General features: G+C 33.6%; 1 protein-coding gene across 1 annotated transcript; it reads left to right on the forward strand.

The window, feature by feature from the left end:
- Positions 1 to 4,194: 4,194 nt before the first annotated feature.
- On the forward strand, positions 4,195 to 17,869 carry LOC147076851 (uncharacterized). Its single transcript, XM_085941607.1, has 6 exons — positions 4,195 to 4,722; positions 9,634 to 9,735; positions 12,971 to 13,075; positions 15,607 to 15,711; positions 17,022 to 17,207; positions 17,864 to 17,869. The coding sequence occupies exons 1-6, from the start codon at positions 4,591 to 4,593 to the stop codon at positions 17,867 to 17,869; spliced, it is 636 nt and encodes a 211-aa protein (XP_085797733.1). The 5' UTR covers positions 4,195 to 4,590.
- Positions 17,870 to 18,335: the final 466 nt, after the last annotated feature.

Raw genomic sequence — 18,335 nt, forward strand, 5'->3', positions numbered from 1 at the left:
ATTCAGTGGGGATGACTGGATCGTTAATTGTTTAGTTCTTTGATCAACTGGTTTGGGAAGTTTGCTGTCATGGAGCTGTAGAATTTTTCAGAATGTTTCAAGACATGGTCGTAAATGGTTTCTACGTTCAAGTATTTGTTAAGAGTGCTATTGCGTACAATCCATGGGGTATCTGTGATTGTTCTAAGAGATATGTTTTGTATAGTGATATAGTCTGTAACGTTTTAATGTGTTTGGTCTCTGCTTGGTCGTTATTCTTTTTTATAGTGGTCAAAGCACCTTTTTTTATATTATCAAACTTGTCAATTTTTTGTTAGTGACGTCTGGCAACATAATATGTAGTATATGACCTACTGTCATTGCCCACTGAAGAAGGAAGCCGATACATTACACGACTGGTCCTATTTTTCGCCCCTCCCGTTGTCTATGGATGACCTGTCATTGTCTATAGAGTACTCATACTGACGCGTCTGTCGTGTTCACTTGTCGAAGTATTCTATGTTTCAGATTATTTTAACTTATCTTGGAGACCTTGGAGTTCATCTGATTTAGTGGTTATGTGTTATTAATAATTGGAAGTGACAATCAAAATTAGTAAATTTCTTCTGTGTATAATAATATCATAATACACTACGACGTTTGTCAGTGTGACAGTCGATTCTAAACGACAATAACTAATAACGTATTTAGTCTCTTCAGTCATTATAGAATACCAAACTCTGCTTGCATGTACGTTATCAATAAATAGTATGGCAGTGGACCACTCGTTGATTGCGCAAAAAGTTATGCTCAAACTTAATCCAAATATGGCGGTGAGTAGGTACATAGTGACATTTTTTTACATTACGCGCATAACAAAGTTATTTTGCCCAATGTATAAAAATCAAATGCTATTTTTTCTCTAGTATTTGTAGGTTTTTTTTATATTGTGTAGATAACTATTACCTCCTGAAAACTCTGTTCGAATCTGGTATTTTATTATGTAAAGAGAAGCATGGGTGAATTGACATTATATAACGGTATGAAATATTAAGAGCACAAAACTTATAATTTGTTATCCTGCGCATAATTGGATTTATTATGATTAGTAAAACATTTTCATTATTACATTATTTTAATTTAATTCCAGGCTGTTTTCGGTTTCGTCACTGATGGGTTGATTAACTTTTGGCACATCATCGGGATCGCACATTCACTTTGTATTTATTTCGATCTCGCGTGATAGAGATCGCACAATAACGCATGTCATTTATATTGTAGGAAGTTGAGCACGGTTAGAACAAGTTAACATTTATAAGGGCCATCATCCGAGGCATCGCGCCTTACGTAGCGGAGATGTTTTCGCAACTACTTGATTTTTAAAAGCACTCTTCACTCTTGGCGAAGTAAGCTGAGAGAGGCGCAAAGAGGTCTTGACAAATCTCGGGAACATTAACGGTAAATTTGGCTCGCTCTGTCTTCATGTTCGGATCTGCCTAACCGAGAAGACGATCAGGTAGGTAGTTCTGTGTGAGGGGACGCTGTCAAAGCGTGCAATGTCGTTCGCGAAGTATTTGTTTGTATTAATACATAATAGCTTATAATTTTACTATTTACAAATGTGTTCTCTATTTGCCCTTATTTTTATAGATTTGTTTTAATTCTTCGCTACATAATATTATGTCCTACGGCATTCATTCACTTCAAAGAATCTGGCAATCATATGTTAGGTTAACTTCACAAGATCATGTCAATAATATTGTCTATCTGTGGAAATTTCACTGGTTACGGATTGCCGTTCTGTATTTTTAAATATTTAATTAAGAATTGTAACAGTGTTTTCTTCAATAAATACTTATATTACTATATTAAATAAATGAATAAATTAAAAAAAGAACTGATATTTTATTTTCTCTCCTTCTTTTATAAATGAAAGCATACATCCCCCCCCCCCCCACAATTACTATAAGAGCAAATTTGTGGTGTGTGGCCCCCCCAGGCAAGAGCCCTGTCTGCCCCTCTTGTGGGGGGCATGGCGTACTCATGTAGTGTGTACATTATACACCTAAATAAGGTATAAGTACATATTGAAACCTAACTATAGTTAGGTAGATAGGTATTATTTGTAATTATTAGAATACTAATAATTGGGAAATCGACGTTCTATAAACTTTCGTTATCAAGTCATATCGATTTAGGGTACATAACAATTGAAATCAGTGCAATTTTTGTAGTATTCTATAGATATATATTTTTGCGACGGGTTTTGTCTTTTGACTCCTTACAATCTTACTTTATGATACATTTCTACGACGAGGTGAAAAAAGGTAAAAAAACATTTTATTTTCAAGTGCCAAAAACCAATTGCATTAACTCATTTAGTGCTACCACTAACATTAGATATAATTAACGTGTTATTTAAATGTGGTAATTAAAAGTTCAGCTGTGATTGTGGTTAAAATATATTTGTTTTCCCCAAACCCACAGGAATTTTAAAGTTCAATGCACTTAATGACCAATTTTGTGAAACCTATTGCAATCGTCAAGTATTGGTATGATTTTAAAAAGCATTAGGTAATTTAGTAATGGACAGGTATCTCATAAATACGATTAAGATAATCGCCATACTATTTTTATTACTGATAAACTATATAGCCCCCACCCCCCTTATAGGCAGTCTACCCTGACAAAGATAAACTATCTTAGTTAATCTCAAAATGTTTTAATATTGTATAATTGAATTTATGTGTTTACAGTGAAAAAGAAAAAAGAAAATTACATTTATCTGCTATATTCGGATAGGTAATTATTGTTTCGTTTGGTTTATAAAAATTCCCGTTTCTTATGGCTGCAGATCATTCGAAGAACGGAGTTGGATAATTTCTCATCAACCTGTGGTAGGCCTCAAGGGATAATGACATAGTGATTGTCACACCCCCAAATTATCACCAATTTTTGGATGTCTTTTGAGGGTCTAGAGAAACCGTAACCATTTTCGAGTTGATAGTAATGGTCGACTACGAAAAAAATAATTAAACATCCGGCAACGTTGTAAATCCCGGCCATTTAAAAAATATCTGCAACGCTGCGGTAGGTACCTTGTGACTTCATTTTACCGGACTTATCAAAGTGCCCTCGTATATTTTTCATAGATAGGTAGGTACCTACCATCATTTTTTGGATCGAAGCGAAAAGCGATAGGCTCGTTCCAGTAAAGTTTCCAATCGTTCGACGTTTCACAAATAATTGACGCAATGCGCATGCGTAAAAAGTAAACCGGAAACAGTGAGTTTTAATATTATTTGGTTCACTCTTCCAGCAAATATCAAACCATTGTCTGATCGTCAGAATTGGTTTGGTATGAAACGTCAAACCTCTTCTGACGATCTGTCAAAGTGATAGGTAACGGCCCAGACAGGATACCTAGTCATTTTTATTATAGGTAGGTACCATTCCTTATCTGTCATTTTCTCGAAATACCTACCTATTGCATAACCTATGAACGTTAATATTTTTAGAATTAGGAAAAAATTAAATGATACGCGTAGGTATTTACTTCGGCATTTATAATAAATCGTGAGAATGATATTTATGACATTTTACACCACAGTTCAGTTGAATTAGGTACCTACCCATATTATAGCTAAATATACAATTTAATTTAATCATAAATAATCATGGGTAGGTACGCCAGCAAGAAACAGCTTTTGGTCTCAATAACCATCTAAAAATTCAAGCCATATTTTTTGCGCAAACAGTTCGATCATGTCAGACCAACAATTGTTTATTTTCATTTTATTTATATTTTTCAACGGATATTCTAAACTACAAACGGCGTTAAACAACCACGAATGATCATGTTTTACAATTTTATTATTATCCAACGAATTTTAAGTAACAATCATGTTGACATGAAAACGATCAAACTAGCGGACGATTGGGCAAAGCTTTGGGCAAAAGTATTTTTTTAATAACTCTGTCATATATCTTATAAATTAACTAAATAGCTAGGTACTTATTCATGAATCAATATTTATATTTTAAACATCTAAAATAAATGAATACGACAGTTAAAGTTGTGTTATTGTAGACGACGAGCTATATGAGGTTAGAATTTCATAATAAGTCGACACTAAATTTCAATAAATGAGTTCGTGTTTTTGTGATTAACAAGTTATTGGTGTCATTTTAAGTATATTGGCAACACTAATATTCGTTGTCAGAAATCGCGTTCCCGTGAAAACTCTGTCAAATGATCCGTCCGAGAACCGTCTGGTTGGATAACCTAGTTTGATTCAGTTTGATTTGATTAATTGGAAAGAGATGGTAACACTGCCGGGCTCTAGTAAAACAGATTTATTTTCTCGTTTTTCCGATTCACCATTTCAGATTCCCATTTATATATTTTTACATAGACAATGAATATAAAGAAATTTCTAGTATCCCTTAATTGTCTTAATTCATGGATATTTTTAGCGATCAAATGGCAATAATTTTGTTTATAGTAAAACTTCTATCATTAGTCTATGACTGCAATTTTCACGCCTGCTACTCCACGTGTAGGAAATCGATTACAATTTTTGCCCACAAAACTTCATAAAACAACTTAAAATGGATATAAAGCGCGAACCAGTTGATAGCGATTCAGACGCTGAATATATGCATTTCACGCCGGACATTCCAATCATTCCGGACACCTACATAAAACAAGAGCTTGTCGACAACACCAGCCGTGGTTTTGAGGTTAGTTTTTAAAAACGTCTAGCTTAGTGTTCATTATTGTGCATGAATTTTATTATACCACGAGGCATACATACTTGATGGTATTTATTGAATGTTTTGGGTCTTTTTACTGGTGCTCGGCTGTCATCTGTCATCTGTCAGTGAGTTCAGTGTTGCCAACCGAACTATAATTATAGTACATTTTGGTTCGCGTACTATTAATAAAGTAACATTTTCGTCCGCGTACTATTAAACAAGTAGAGTACGTTAAAAATACCACAATTTTTTAAAATGGAATTAATCGAATTCGCTGATTGTGCGAATATTCCCCATTGCTTATTTCATTGCTTTTAAAAGTTGTCTATTTTTTAAGTTAACGTAAAATGTTGGTACTTCAATCACAGCAAATCGTAATAACGTAAAGCGAGGGACGTAGTAAATATAATCTATATAATATAAATAATATAAGATCTCAGTGTGCGATATTAGTCTATGGACGTAGTCTTGCGTTGTATAGGTACTCTAAAAAACTAACGTGACAGTTAATGACGGCAACCGGCGTTAGCATTTTTCGGTCGTCAGAGGTGTTTAAATAAGGTAGGGCATGGGAATTTCTTGAATTCTCAGTTATGATTATGTGACAAACAAAAAACTTACATTTTCAACACGTCCTATAATTTTTACCGAAATACTATAATGTCTTGGACCGCGGACTATAGTTCGATGACGATAACTGAATTTCAAAATGGCGACTGACAGATAAACAAATAATATTTTTTGTTGCCAATTTAATTGAAATATGGCGACGTATTGTCTATAGTCACTGAGACCACGCGTCATATTATCTCGCTTGCAAACATGTCGCAGGGACTCGATAACTATCGTCTCGTGTGGCACCAGACGACATGACGTAATTGTGACGTCAGCCAATACATGCCGCCCGCTCGAGCGTGTATTGGCTGACGTCACAATTACGTCATGTCGTCTGGTGCCACACGAGACGATAGTTAGGAAATCGGGCCCCTGATCCGTGTTTGTCAACTCAAATGGGTGGTTGTGACTAGTTGTACGCCGTCGTCAGCTGTCTGTCGTCATTGTTAAAATCTGTTATCTTTTTGTCATCGAACTATGCGGTCCAAGAAATTATACCTAGTATTTCAGCAAAAATTATAGGACGTGTTTTCAAAGTAATTTTTTTTGTTTCTCACATAAACATAACGGAGAATTCGAGAAATTCCGATGCCATTTATTTAAACACCTCTTACGACCGAAAAATGCTAACCGGCGAACTGAATTAATTCCATTTTTCAAAATTGTAGTATTTTTGACGTACTATAGTTTTTTAATAGTACGCGGACCAAAATGTACTATAATTATAGTTCGATTGGCAACACTGTTTTCACTGACAGATGGAAGCACGCGACAGCGTACAACTAGGCACAAGACCCCTTAAATACGCAATATGTTGTCCATCCTAGATGGAATACAAAATTTGGACAGTTGTATAAATATATAGGAAATGTTTTTGCTTTCTTGAGAAATGTCTGTTATCTTATTTTCATTATATGAGGTCTGAGCTTACAGGACCGTACATGTTTCATACAGTCACAAAACTATTTTCCCTATCTACCTACTATAGTCAGTGTCAAAACACTAACATAACCTCAAAACGATAAGCATTATTTGTTTGTGCGAATATTTCTTTTATAGCTTCTAATTCTAATAATTAATGGAATGAATTAATCAATTAATCGAATTAATATAATGCCTACCGTCGTTAATTTTCTACAAACACGTATCTCAAAAAAACACAACTTTTCGGGAGAGGCAAATAACAACTTTATTCTATCAGTTTTGAATTCAGAAATATTTTTTTTTCTAAGAAATATCCATTTAGTATAGTTACTCATATTTTCATGAAAAAAATGTAATGTTTCTTCAATCTATCGCACTAGGTATACTTTCGACCGATCAGTCATATTGTCGAAAATACGAGAATGCGTTGCAACTTTACTGTGAATCATTACACAATATTACTGCAGTAAACACGTATATTGACTTACGATAAAGTGCTTCAGTACAATCATCTGTCGGTGTTCAGTATTCTGTGTACTTACAAACACGTAACTCAAAATACGAGTTTATAATATTTATAAAAGTCTTTTATTGTGATACGACTTTTTTGTAATTGCTTAATTTTATTATGTTATAAAGTATGTTTTGAGATAAGTGCTAGTGGAATATGTAGGTATTCAAATTCTAAATTCATTACAAATTAAAACTGACAAATATTGAAATACGTGTTTGTAGAAAATTACCGACGATTACACATTGCATTAGGTAACGATGAATATTAAATTCAAGTTTATATCTCACTACTTTGACAAGTTGGACGTGTGGTTTTTAGTACAATAGATTTTCATCATTTCAATATGGTACCTAACCGGACAAAACATAACTTGATAAAACAGAACATGACAAAACAGAACAGTGACAAAAAGGAACATGATAAAACAGAACATGAAAAACAGAACAGTGTCAATACAACGGAACAATATCCCTTTTCTTGTAAGCCTAGCATTTGTTACGACACATTAGTGATAGTAGTGTGACAAATAGTTGCCATGGACCAAGTTTTGGGAACCGTCCTGTTTTTTTATTTTATTACCCAACCCAAGAACACAACGCCAGTGTGCCAAGAATTCAGTAGAAAGTTTATGATATTTTTTTCAATATAAGTAGATTTTTTTTCCAGTTAATCACTAAGCCACTCTGCATACTCTGAGGTGTTTTCAAAATGATGTTTGTTGAATATAAAGAATGTTGCATTCTTGAATGTTGTGAATTATTCGTTGAATAAAAAAAAATTTATTAAATGATTATGATTAAAATTTGGAGTTATCAAGGCGTTAGTTAGTAATTAGGGCACTTGCGCATCTATTCTATTCACAAGACTGCTATCGAGGGTCGATTATCATACGTTTGTATTGGGGTATTATAATGGTTACAATAAATAAGCCGAATAAACAGTCAAAACTGTCTATCTCTCTCTAAAAATTAGCACAGCCAAGAGAGGTTCTGTTAAAACATAGCACTTATTGTAAACATTATAATACTTCGATACAAATATGAAAAACTATCCGCAATAGCAGACGATAGCAGTCTTGTGTATATAATTGATGCGTTGATTGAAAATACAAACCGATTGATAAATTAAAGCAATTTTATAGGTAAGCATCTCATTCAAAAACTACTAGTTAATTAGATAGGACGTCTTTAACTTAATTGCTAAATCACATTAGCCGGCTCTCACATCTAAACTCGCCTCGTATGTCGCAGATCCATAAATCAAACTTTCTAGGAACGTCGTCTCGATGTTGCATATGAAGACCGCACACATCTACCTGCGATAGTCGCGCGTACCTGTCGGAACGTATAATTATTTGGATGCGGCGGAGGTATAGCGGAATAGGACTGACCAATTCGTATGTGTGTGTATGCGTTCTGACGTCTTCGACTCGCAGCCCGGGAAGCATGCGACTAGATGTTTTTTTTCAAATTAAAAGGTATCATTATACCAATCTGCGGTGCTCCATTTGGCAGCATGTGTTTTTTTAATAACGATGACGTCACATCGACGTATTCGACACGTTACAGACGAACGACTTTTGATGTGCGAGCTGGCTTAGCGTGAATTCAGTGATTACTGTCTCAAGACCCGTCGGGCGTCGAATTTGTTTCCAAAAAAGATTTTTTCTTATATGTTTATACCTATCTGAGATGTTTTAAAATAATATTTATGTTCATTATAATGTTTAATCAGTTATCTTGTGACTCGCCCAGGGTTTTGTCAATTAATGATAAGTTTTATTATGTATTTTCTTACACATAAAAACACCACGATTTTTTTTATGAAAAATAAAAGTACATTTTACTCTGTTACTGTTGGAATAATTGCTTGAATTCGCTAAGTCATTTTGTATATTTATTTATTTAATTACTTTTAATTGAATGTAGCGCCTTCTATGCAATCTTTTCTCAAATCGTCGAATTGGGTACATTTCAATGACAAGCGTACGAAGAGATTCTGTGGAATTGTTCAATCAGTTCATAAGCTTGGTCTTTGTAGACACCATTGTAATTTTTTTTGTGTATATCAGTGGTTTCCAAACTGCATGTTACTTTCCCTCCCTTTTAAAAAGCCAGGATCTTTCAACCACATAATTTTTTACTATAAAAAAAATAATGTGAAAAGTGCATTAGCAAACTAACCAAGAACTCAGTAAATAGATATTTGTTTGTTTCAATATATCTGGCGTAGAAATCATTTAAAAGTGGAGACATGGCGAACTTATTGTTTTGTAATTTTGATTTCCAAAGCTCCAATTTTTTTATGAATGCCTTCACTTTGTCTTTTTAAATCAGTGAATGCATTAGTGGTCCTTGCATTAATTTATTCACTCAGTTTTTTTAAGTTTAACCAAATAGACAAGTTTAAACACAAAATTATCGTTCCTAAAGAAATTTGCCTAAAATTTCAACATTATGATTATTTGACCCTTTTATTTCATTTTTTTTCACGAGATAGCCAGCGCGCTTCACAATAGTAGAGAAGTGAGCATATTTTCAGACAGGTTTGCAAACGACCTTTTATATGACTGTTTTTTTATGTAGTTTATAACTAACGGCCGTTTTATAAACTATGCATTTGCAAACTGCAAACCTGTGGCTACATTAATTGTGGTAAACTCTTCGCGTCTCCCTTTGCAACACCCCGTACCTGCCCAGGAAGGCGCGTCTACCCGTTTGAAAATCACTGTTGTAGATGATATATTTGATTTTACTTATATTTATATAAATATGTATACATTATATATTTAGTTTCCTCTTATCGTTTATACCTATAACAATCATTGTAACTGTTTTCAGCAGGATGGCTTCAATGCCCAGTTTGCTCAAAGCACAATGCGTCCATTAAGCTATGAAGAGCCGCTACCTGGATGTTCTTACGCAGAATACAATCCGGTTAAGCAGGTAAATTGATTGATTGTACATACCATGTACTTTGAGTACGGTAGGTTCCGTAGTCAGAGCAAATCAATAATACTTTTTGTGGCCAATTTAATTGAAATATGGGGACATGTCCATAGTCGCCGAGACCACGCGACACATTACACATGTCGCAGACCCGTGGTTGTCAGCTCAAAGGCACGTGTAGTCTATCCTAGATGGAATACAAAATGTGGGCAGTTGTATAAATATATCGGAAATGTTTTTGCTTTCTTAAGAGATGTTTGTAAACAAGTTTTTATACCTCTTATTAATCATTTTTATTATATTATGAGGTCTGAGGTTACTGGATGTATTGTACATGTTTCAAACATTCACAAAAATATTTCCACTCGACACGTAAAACCATTTTCCCATTGACTATAAAGTCAGTGTTTAATTACTAATATAACCTCAAAACGAATTTGTAGCTTCTGCAATAATTGTAATTACATTATGATTAGGAATTAAGGGGGGACATGCTCGTCGGAGGTCAAAATTGAGTTTTTATTGTATTTTTAAACCATGATCCTGGACACTCCTTAAACGTTGTAGATAATCTATTTATATAATTTTGAAGCCTTATTATCCTTTATAGTTATTTTAAACATTTGATGACTGCATAAAGTATTTTTGTTACATAAAATAGTATTCTTTTAGACCTCTCGCTCTAATGTTTTAGAATATAGTCATATTTCGGTACATAACTGTGCAGTGGTGTTAAGATTTTTTACATTTATTAATTTTTAAACGCATTTATAAAACCATTAGCATAATTTATTACGAGATAATTTTTGTAAAATATTCACGATAAAAAATTATATTGATAATCTCTGTGATCCCAAATTTGACAAGAATTAGGCATTTTATTATTCAAAAAATCGGCAAGATTAACACATTTGAAGATGATTCTAAAGATATTTATTATAAGCTATGTCTTTGACCATTCAAGTTTGATAAACATCTTATGAATAATGATTGCTTTATAATAATTATTGACCTAAGAATAAGGTAGTGTTTTTTTGAAATACGCCATTTCTTTTGTCATTCCCCAGTGATTAAGCTACAACATATGGCCGTAGCCATAAATTGACAAACTATAATTGAAGTAGGGAGTAAAATGATATTGACGCGCGTGTTTAAACATGTACCGTTTGAAAAAAACTTTAAAAAAATTTGGTTAGGTACATGTTCAAACACGCGCGTTAACATAATTTTACTCCCTACTTTAATTATAGTTTGTCAATTTATGGCTACGGCCGTATATTGTAGCTTAACCACTAGGGAATGACAAAAGAAATGGCGTATTTCAAAAAAAACACTACCTTATTCTTAGGTTAATAATTATTATAAAGCAATCATTATTCATAAGACGTTTATCACACTAGAATGGTCAAAGACATAGCTTATAATAAGTATCTTTAGAATCATCTTCAAATGTGTAAATCTTGCCGATTTTTTGAATAATAAAATGCCTAATTCTTGTAAAATTTGGGATCACAGAGATTATCAAAATATTTTTTTATCGTGAGTATTTTACAAAAATTATCTCATAATAAATTATACTAATGGTTTTATAAATGCGTTTAAAAATTAATAAATGTAAAAAATCTTAACACCACTGCACAGTTATGTACCGAAATATGACTATATTCTAAAACATTAGAGCGAGAGGTTTAAAAGAATACTATTTTATGTAACAAAAATACTTTATGCAGTCATCAAATGTTTAAAATAACTATAAAGGATAATAAGGCTTCAAAATTATATAAATAGATTATCTACAACGTTTAAGGAGTGTCCAGGATCATGGGTTGAAAATACAATAAAAACTCAATTTTGACCTTCGACGAGCATGTACCCCCTTAATATATTTCTTATACACATCACTTAGGTAACGATGAATATCAAATTAAAGTTGAGTTCCATAGAGATATAGAATTACAAATTAAATATCTATTTTCCACAGTGTCGAATTATAGCAAACTCGGTAAATTCTGCATAGGTTTCCGTTTTTCACTTAGTCATCCATTGACGCAAATGTCAGATAATAGCTGACTCGATTATTTCAATAAAAAGAATATTATTTTGAATGAATAAATAGTGAATGTCACTCGAATATACGTTTCCGGTCTGTTATTATCTCAATCTCAGTATCGTCCCGCACAGCATCTCATTGTACCGAGATTCAGACCTCGGAACATTATACATAACTACTGTAACATACTATTGTACCGACCGTTACGCCGCAAATAAAACTCGCTCTTGCATCCATCTTCGACTTCTTCATCATCATCCTCAACACCATGACCTACGACACGTCGATGAACCCCACATTGATGACCCAAATCGAACCCGCTACTTATCTAACTAATTTGGCAAGTAGGACGTTTAGTTTTTAGTACTGTCATCTACGAAAGGATAGGGTGGGGGGGCAAATTTTACACTGCAATCTTTCTCTCAAATCGTCGAAATTTGTAATTATATCGACCTTGTTTAGGAAAAAGGGCGTAACCCTCGATTTTTCGAAAAGTGCTTTTATTAACAATGTATACAACTAAATACCCGTTATGTAAAAAGAAAGTAAGCCGCAAATGCGAAATTATTATCTAAATTCAGGTTTTAATTGAGCTTTAATTAAGTTTTACACTCAATTTTAATTGTTTTTTTGTATTTTTTTTAATTATTGCTAGAATGAAAAGATATTACACCAAATCATCAATCATCATGCACCCAATGTATGTGTCTATTGAAAAATATATATATTAAACCAAAATCCAAGCCCTCCGCATAAGCCGATTTTAGTGAGTAATGTTTTACCAAGTGCATAGCCAACACGCCAGTGTTGCCATAATATAATTTATAAAAATATCGCTTGTAAAATTATAACGTTGGTAGAAATATTCGATATCTGGCAACACTACGACACGCACACTCACACATATTTTCAAATAACCCAGGAAAGGGTCGCGTAGGAAGCGTGAAGGGGGCGAGGCAAATGCGTGAAAAAGTTCGTCAAGTTTTGAAGGACAAACACTAGCAATAGCTCCATCTATATTTTTTCTATAATCTAAGCCAAAATCATTCAAAAAACTTTTTTTCCCCTCCTGTAAAATTTGTTCTGTGAGGGTTACGCCCTTTTTCCTAAACACGTTCGATATATACATCATATATTTAGCTTCCTCCTATCGTTATATTACCTCTAAGTATCTTTTTTCAGGAAGGTGACTTCAATACCGTGTATGTTCCAAGCACAATGCGTCCTTTAAGCTATGAATATCCGCTACCTGGATGTTCTTACTCGGAATACAATCCGGTTAAGCAGGTAAATTGATTGCTTTTACATACATATACATTTGGGTTTCTTATTTATTGGGTCTTTGATATTCAGTATTTTATTATTAGCCGAGTGAACCTAGGAAGATTAAAATTATTGTCGTATCTTTTTTACCGCGTTGTGGTTAGCTGTGTTTACTAAAATCACCATACCTACTGGAATTGGTAGCATGTATGTTTGTTTAGTATTTACAGTCCCATGCCGCATACAAGTGATTGTGTTATTGTTATTATGCATGAATCCAGTGGTTACCGTCCCGTGGGGCGTCGTATGTGTTTCCAAAAACCTTTTTCTTGTAGTTCTGTCTGAGGCAGTGGCGCACCCAGGGGGGGGGGGCAAGAGGCCCTGGCACCCCCCAAGTATGAAAATTATCAGAATGATTTTAAACATTGAAATTGAAAGCCAATAAACTATACCTGTGGGCTTAGACAAATAAAAACACGGCAAAAAAATGATTTGGAATTCTCCAGCACCCTTTTTAGAAAAAATTCTTAGATTTTAATTTCTAACAAAGAAATTTCGAAACAATAATGTCGGGATTTTTTAGAAACCCAATCCCTAATGAAACTGTCAAAAAATTCTCGGTGTCCACCCGAATTCCGGAGTGGTGTAGGTCATGGCTGGGAGGGCTGACAAGGCTCTAGCCTGGGGCCCAGGCTGTGGGGGCCGACGTGTCGGGTTGATAAACACACATCATAAATTAACTTTAATAGTAAAAAAAAAAGTCGCCTGCGGTGTTATTATACTTCATAGCCATGGACATTTTCAATTAAATAATTGTGCAATATATTTTTTGATTAGTATGTGTCGATACTCGACAGCTCCATTATTAAAGTAGATATATTAAAAATCGCCAATAATTCACTCTATAAGTACCCTTAATTTGAACTTAAACACAATTTTAAAAACGTTAATGTAGTGTTTCACACTGCCTTTAGTGTTAGTGGTAGGTAGGGGGGCCGCCAAATACCTTACCTTGAGGACCCGTTTCAGGATGTGGGGGTCCATGGTGTAGGTACACCGAGTGCAATAGACAAAAGACCGATAAACGAGAAATTAGGCTGTGAAGAAGAAAAACCCTACGGGACTAATTTACATTTTCCTTGGGCTACCCCAATATTAAATCCTGAGTGCGCCACTGGTCTGAGGTGCTTTCAAATTAAATAGACGCGCACAGTTTTTGACCAGTTAATGATACGTTTTATGTATTTTATAAAAAACACTATTGTTGATATTAATGGTATTGTAAGTATTGATTGTTTCATATTTTGTGTTTCGTTAATATTTTAAAATAACTTGTTTAGTGCCCCTGGTGTATTCCGAATCCCGGGATCCCGAGCTATTTTCGATACCTATAAATCCCGGGATTGATAAACATAATCCCGAAACTTTCGGGATTGATTTTTTTATTAATTTTTATTGAAAATAAAATAAAAACGAAAATATAACAGAAAAAATACTTTTAATAACAAATAACTACATTAGTTTGAATAAAGTTTGATTTATACCCATCTGTAAGTTGCCGATTCATTTTATTCTGTCACATAAATTAATAAAAATGGGAAAGATTGGAAAAAAACAATGCTTCGCACTATTAACAAAGTAATTCCATTATGATCTCATACGTTTTACGGAAATTTCATATTTGGCTGACTAATTAGATTTATGAAGCGGAAAGGCCATAGGTACACCATGATTTGCTTTACTATTTTAAATCTCGCTAAACCCATTCATTACGTCTTTACTATCTGAAACAGCAATCTCATATTAAATTCTCATTATTATTTATATTACAATATTATTTTCTCCATTAGATTTATGTTTTTCCAAGATTGAACGTATACAATATTAACAATAAATGTCTTAAATAGTATAAATTATACTAGATTTATTTTTGCCGATTGTATCAATGTTATTTGTAAATATAAAAATTTTATATTCACAATGGAAAAATTCCAATCCCGGGACCCGTCTCGGGATCCCGGGATTTTCAAATTGTAATCCCGAAATCCCGGGATCAGAATTTTGGCTCGGGATTGGATTCCCTACCCTGGTGTAGTATGAAATAATAATGTCCAACATCATTAGTTTTAAATTAATTTGTTTCTGGGAAGGTATCATTGGACGGATAATTTATGTACCTATTGTTATATTATTTCTGTCGCTTTTGATTTTGTTTGAAAATGTATTCATTTGAAAATGTCCTTCTGAGGCGGACGAAACCGGTTTTAATTTATTGATTAAAAGTGGAATAAGTACTAAAAAAAAATTGCGTATTATTATTAAATAAAACAATAATAAATAAAAACACCACGATTTTTTACAAAAAACATAAATACATTTTTATCTGTTACTGATAAATAATTGTGTGAATTAAGAGCTTCAAGGGAATTTTTCAATCTGTTCATATGCTTGATATGGCTAGACACTACTTATTGTTATTTGGTTGTGTAGATGTTATATTTGATTTCACTTATATGTATATAATATATAACAATTATTATTGTAACTGTTTTCAGGAAGATGACTTCAATACCGTGTATGTTCCAAGCACAATGCGTCCATTAAACTATGAAGATCCGCTACCTGGTTGCTCTTACTCCAATTACAATCCGGTTAAGCAGGTAAATTGATTGCTAATGCATACGTACTCCTTTGGGCTTTTTATTCACGGGATCTTTAAAATTCAGTTTTTTTATTTTTAACGGGTGACCTCAGTACCAATCGAATTGTCGTCGATCTTTTTATACCGCCTTCTGGTTTGCTGTGTCCACTAAATCGGTACTTGGATAAGGATCATGCACCCGCGATGGCCGCGCGGCTTAAGCGTCGGTCTATAGCGTCGCGGGTCCTAGGTTCGAAAGGGAATAAGTACACAATATATTGTTTTTCAATATGTGTCAGAGTCAGGACGAGGAGTTATGGACCTAATAGGTTGAGCAAGTGGCTAACGTCCATTTCTCGTAAAAAAAAAAAAAATGTTAATACAAACCAGTGTTGTCATCTTTTTCTATGTCGATTATAGTACAAAAGGGTAAAAAATATTGTATTTTGAAAAAACTAGAGTACAGGAACATTTTTCATCTCGATTCATTCAAAATTATAGTATTTTGGGCATATTTGCTTAAAATTCTACAGCGCTCGAAATGGTTAAGTTTACAAACCGGAGCGCTCAACAGTTTTCTGAAGAACAATACATAGTTATCATAGTTAGAAGACATAGTTATCAAATTTGATGTGTATTTCATGAAAATAAGTGTGTTAGATTTTCTATTATATGGCATATCTAGCTCAGACGGTTACGGAACTACTTTGATTTAAGAAACAAAAATCGATGGCCAAAGTAGCTTGATTTGGAAGAAAACTGATGAGTAGGTATTAAAATTGACCAATAGTTAAAATTTGTCGCTATTAGTATGTCACCTCGCAGCATAATGGTAATGCAGCGGATCAGGGCGTAAACCTGGAAGATACGGAGTTCGATTCCCCGTCGGGTTGGCTTACTTTTTTTCAAAAAAGATTTTTTCTATTGGTTATAATATATGCTCTCAGAAAGTATTTTTCTAAATTATATATGTTCAATAATCAGAATGATATATTCTTAAATCTTGTGAATTATTCGTTGAATAAAAGAAATAGTTAATTATAGTATTTTACTATAATTGTAGTACGGTCAGCAACACTGATACAAACCCTCCACTCTGTGGAGGCCCATATGATCTTATTAGGATCGGACGTAGTTGGATAATGGCATTAGTGTTTGTTCAGTATTTATGGTCCTATGCTTCAGACAAGTAGTGATTAGTGATTGTGTTATTGTCAGATTTTATTATTTAACTGAGATTAACTATTGGTTTAAATGTTGTTGCAAATTCCTTTATATTTGCAGCAGTTCGACTTTTATATTAACTACCATGTTTATTTTGATTTTCAGGAGACGCCATTAATCTTTAAACGAGAAAAAGAAACTGATTCAAATGGCATTCAAAATAATGGGTTATCTATGGAATTCACAGACAAAATACAACTACACCAATCTCAGAATAACCAACCTGCTATGCCTGAGATTCAGTCCCCTATGCGGTATGGTGAAATCAAAAAGGAAGTCACTGATAAAAAAGTCTGTCTAGTGTTGCCAAAAGTTAAATTTTATGAAAAGAATTTTGTATGCGGTGTGTGTTTTGCTTTTTTCTCATCTGAATGTGATCTATTGGACCACAAGATGTTGCATGACATTTCTTCATATTATGGTAACGATAAAAATAAAGATAAAATCAAGAATGCCGTTTTCAATAAATTGAAAAGACGTAAGACGTTTCATAATAAGCCTTTTAAATGCAGTTTATGTGATTACAGGTGTAATCAGAACGCTAGCTTAAAAAAACATCGAATGATTCATACAGGAGAAACACCTTTCACTTGCGATTTATGTGATTACAAAACTGTAAATTCTAGTAACTTAAAAATTCATAAATTGGTGCATATTAGTGTAAAGCGTTTTAAATGCGATTCATGTGATTACACATGCAATCATTCCGCTAGCTTAAGGGACCATAAAATGATTCATAGTGGCGAAAAGCCCTTCGCTTGCGATTCTTGCGATTACAAAACTGTGACATCGGGTAACTTAAAAAAACATAAAATGGTTCACAGTGGTGAAAAACCTTTCAGTTGCGAGTTATGTGATTACAAATGTAATGATTCCGCCAGTTTAAGGAAACATAATATGGTTCATAGTGGTGAAAAACCTTTCAAATGCGATTCATGTGATTACAGATCTAATCGTTCCGCTAGCTTAATGAAACATAAAATGGGTCATAGTGGTGAAAAACCTTTCGCTTGCGATATTTGTGATTACAAAACTGTGACATCTAGTCGCCTTAAAGAACATAAAATGCTTCATAGTGGTGAAAAGCCTTTCAGTTGCGATCTGTGTGATTACAAAACAGTGATATCTGGTAATTTAAAAAAACATAAAATGCTTCATAGCGGTGATAAACCTTTCTCCTGCGATTCTTGTGATTATAAAACTGTAACATCTGTTAGGTTAAAACTACATAAAATGTTTCATACTGGTGAAAAGCCTTTCGCTTGCGATTTATGTGATTATAAAACTGTGACATCTAGTAACTTAAAAATTCATAAAATTGTTCATAGTCGTGAAAAGTCTTTGAAATGCGATTTTTGTGACTACATATGTAACGATTATATTAGCTTAAGGGAACATAAAATGGGTCATGGTGGCAAA

Source organism: Rhyacophila brunnea, unplaced genomic scaffold (genome assembly GCF_057557595.1).
Source record: "Rhyacophila brunnea isolate RB1 unplaced genomic scaffold, BYU_Rbru_1.0 scaffold_13, whole genome shotgun sequence".
Classification (NCBI taxonomy): domain Eukaryota; kingdom Metazoa; phylum Arthropoda; class Insecta; order Trichoptera; family Rhyacophilidae; genus Rhyacophila; species Rhyacophila brunnea.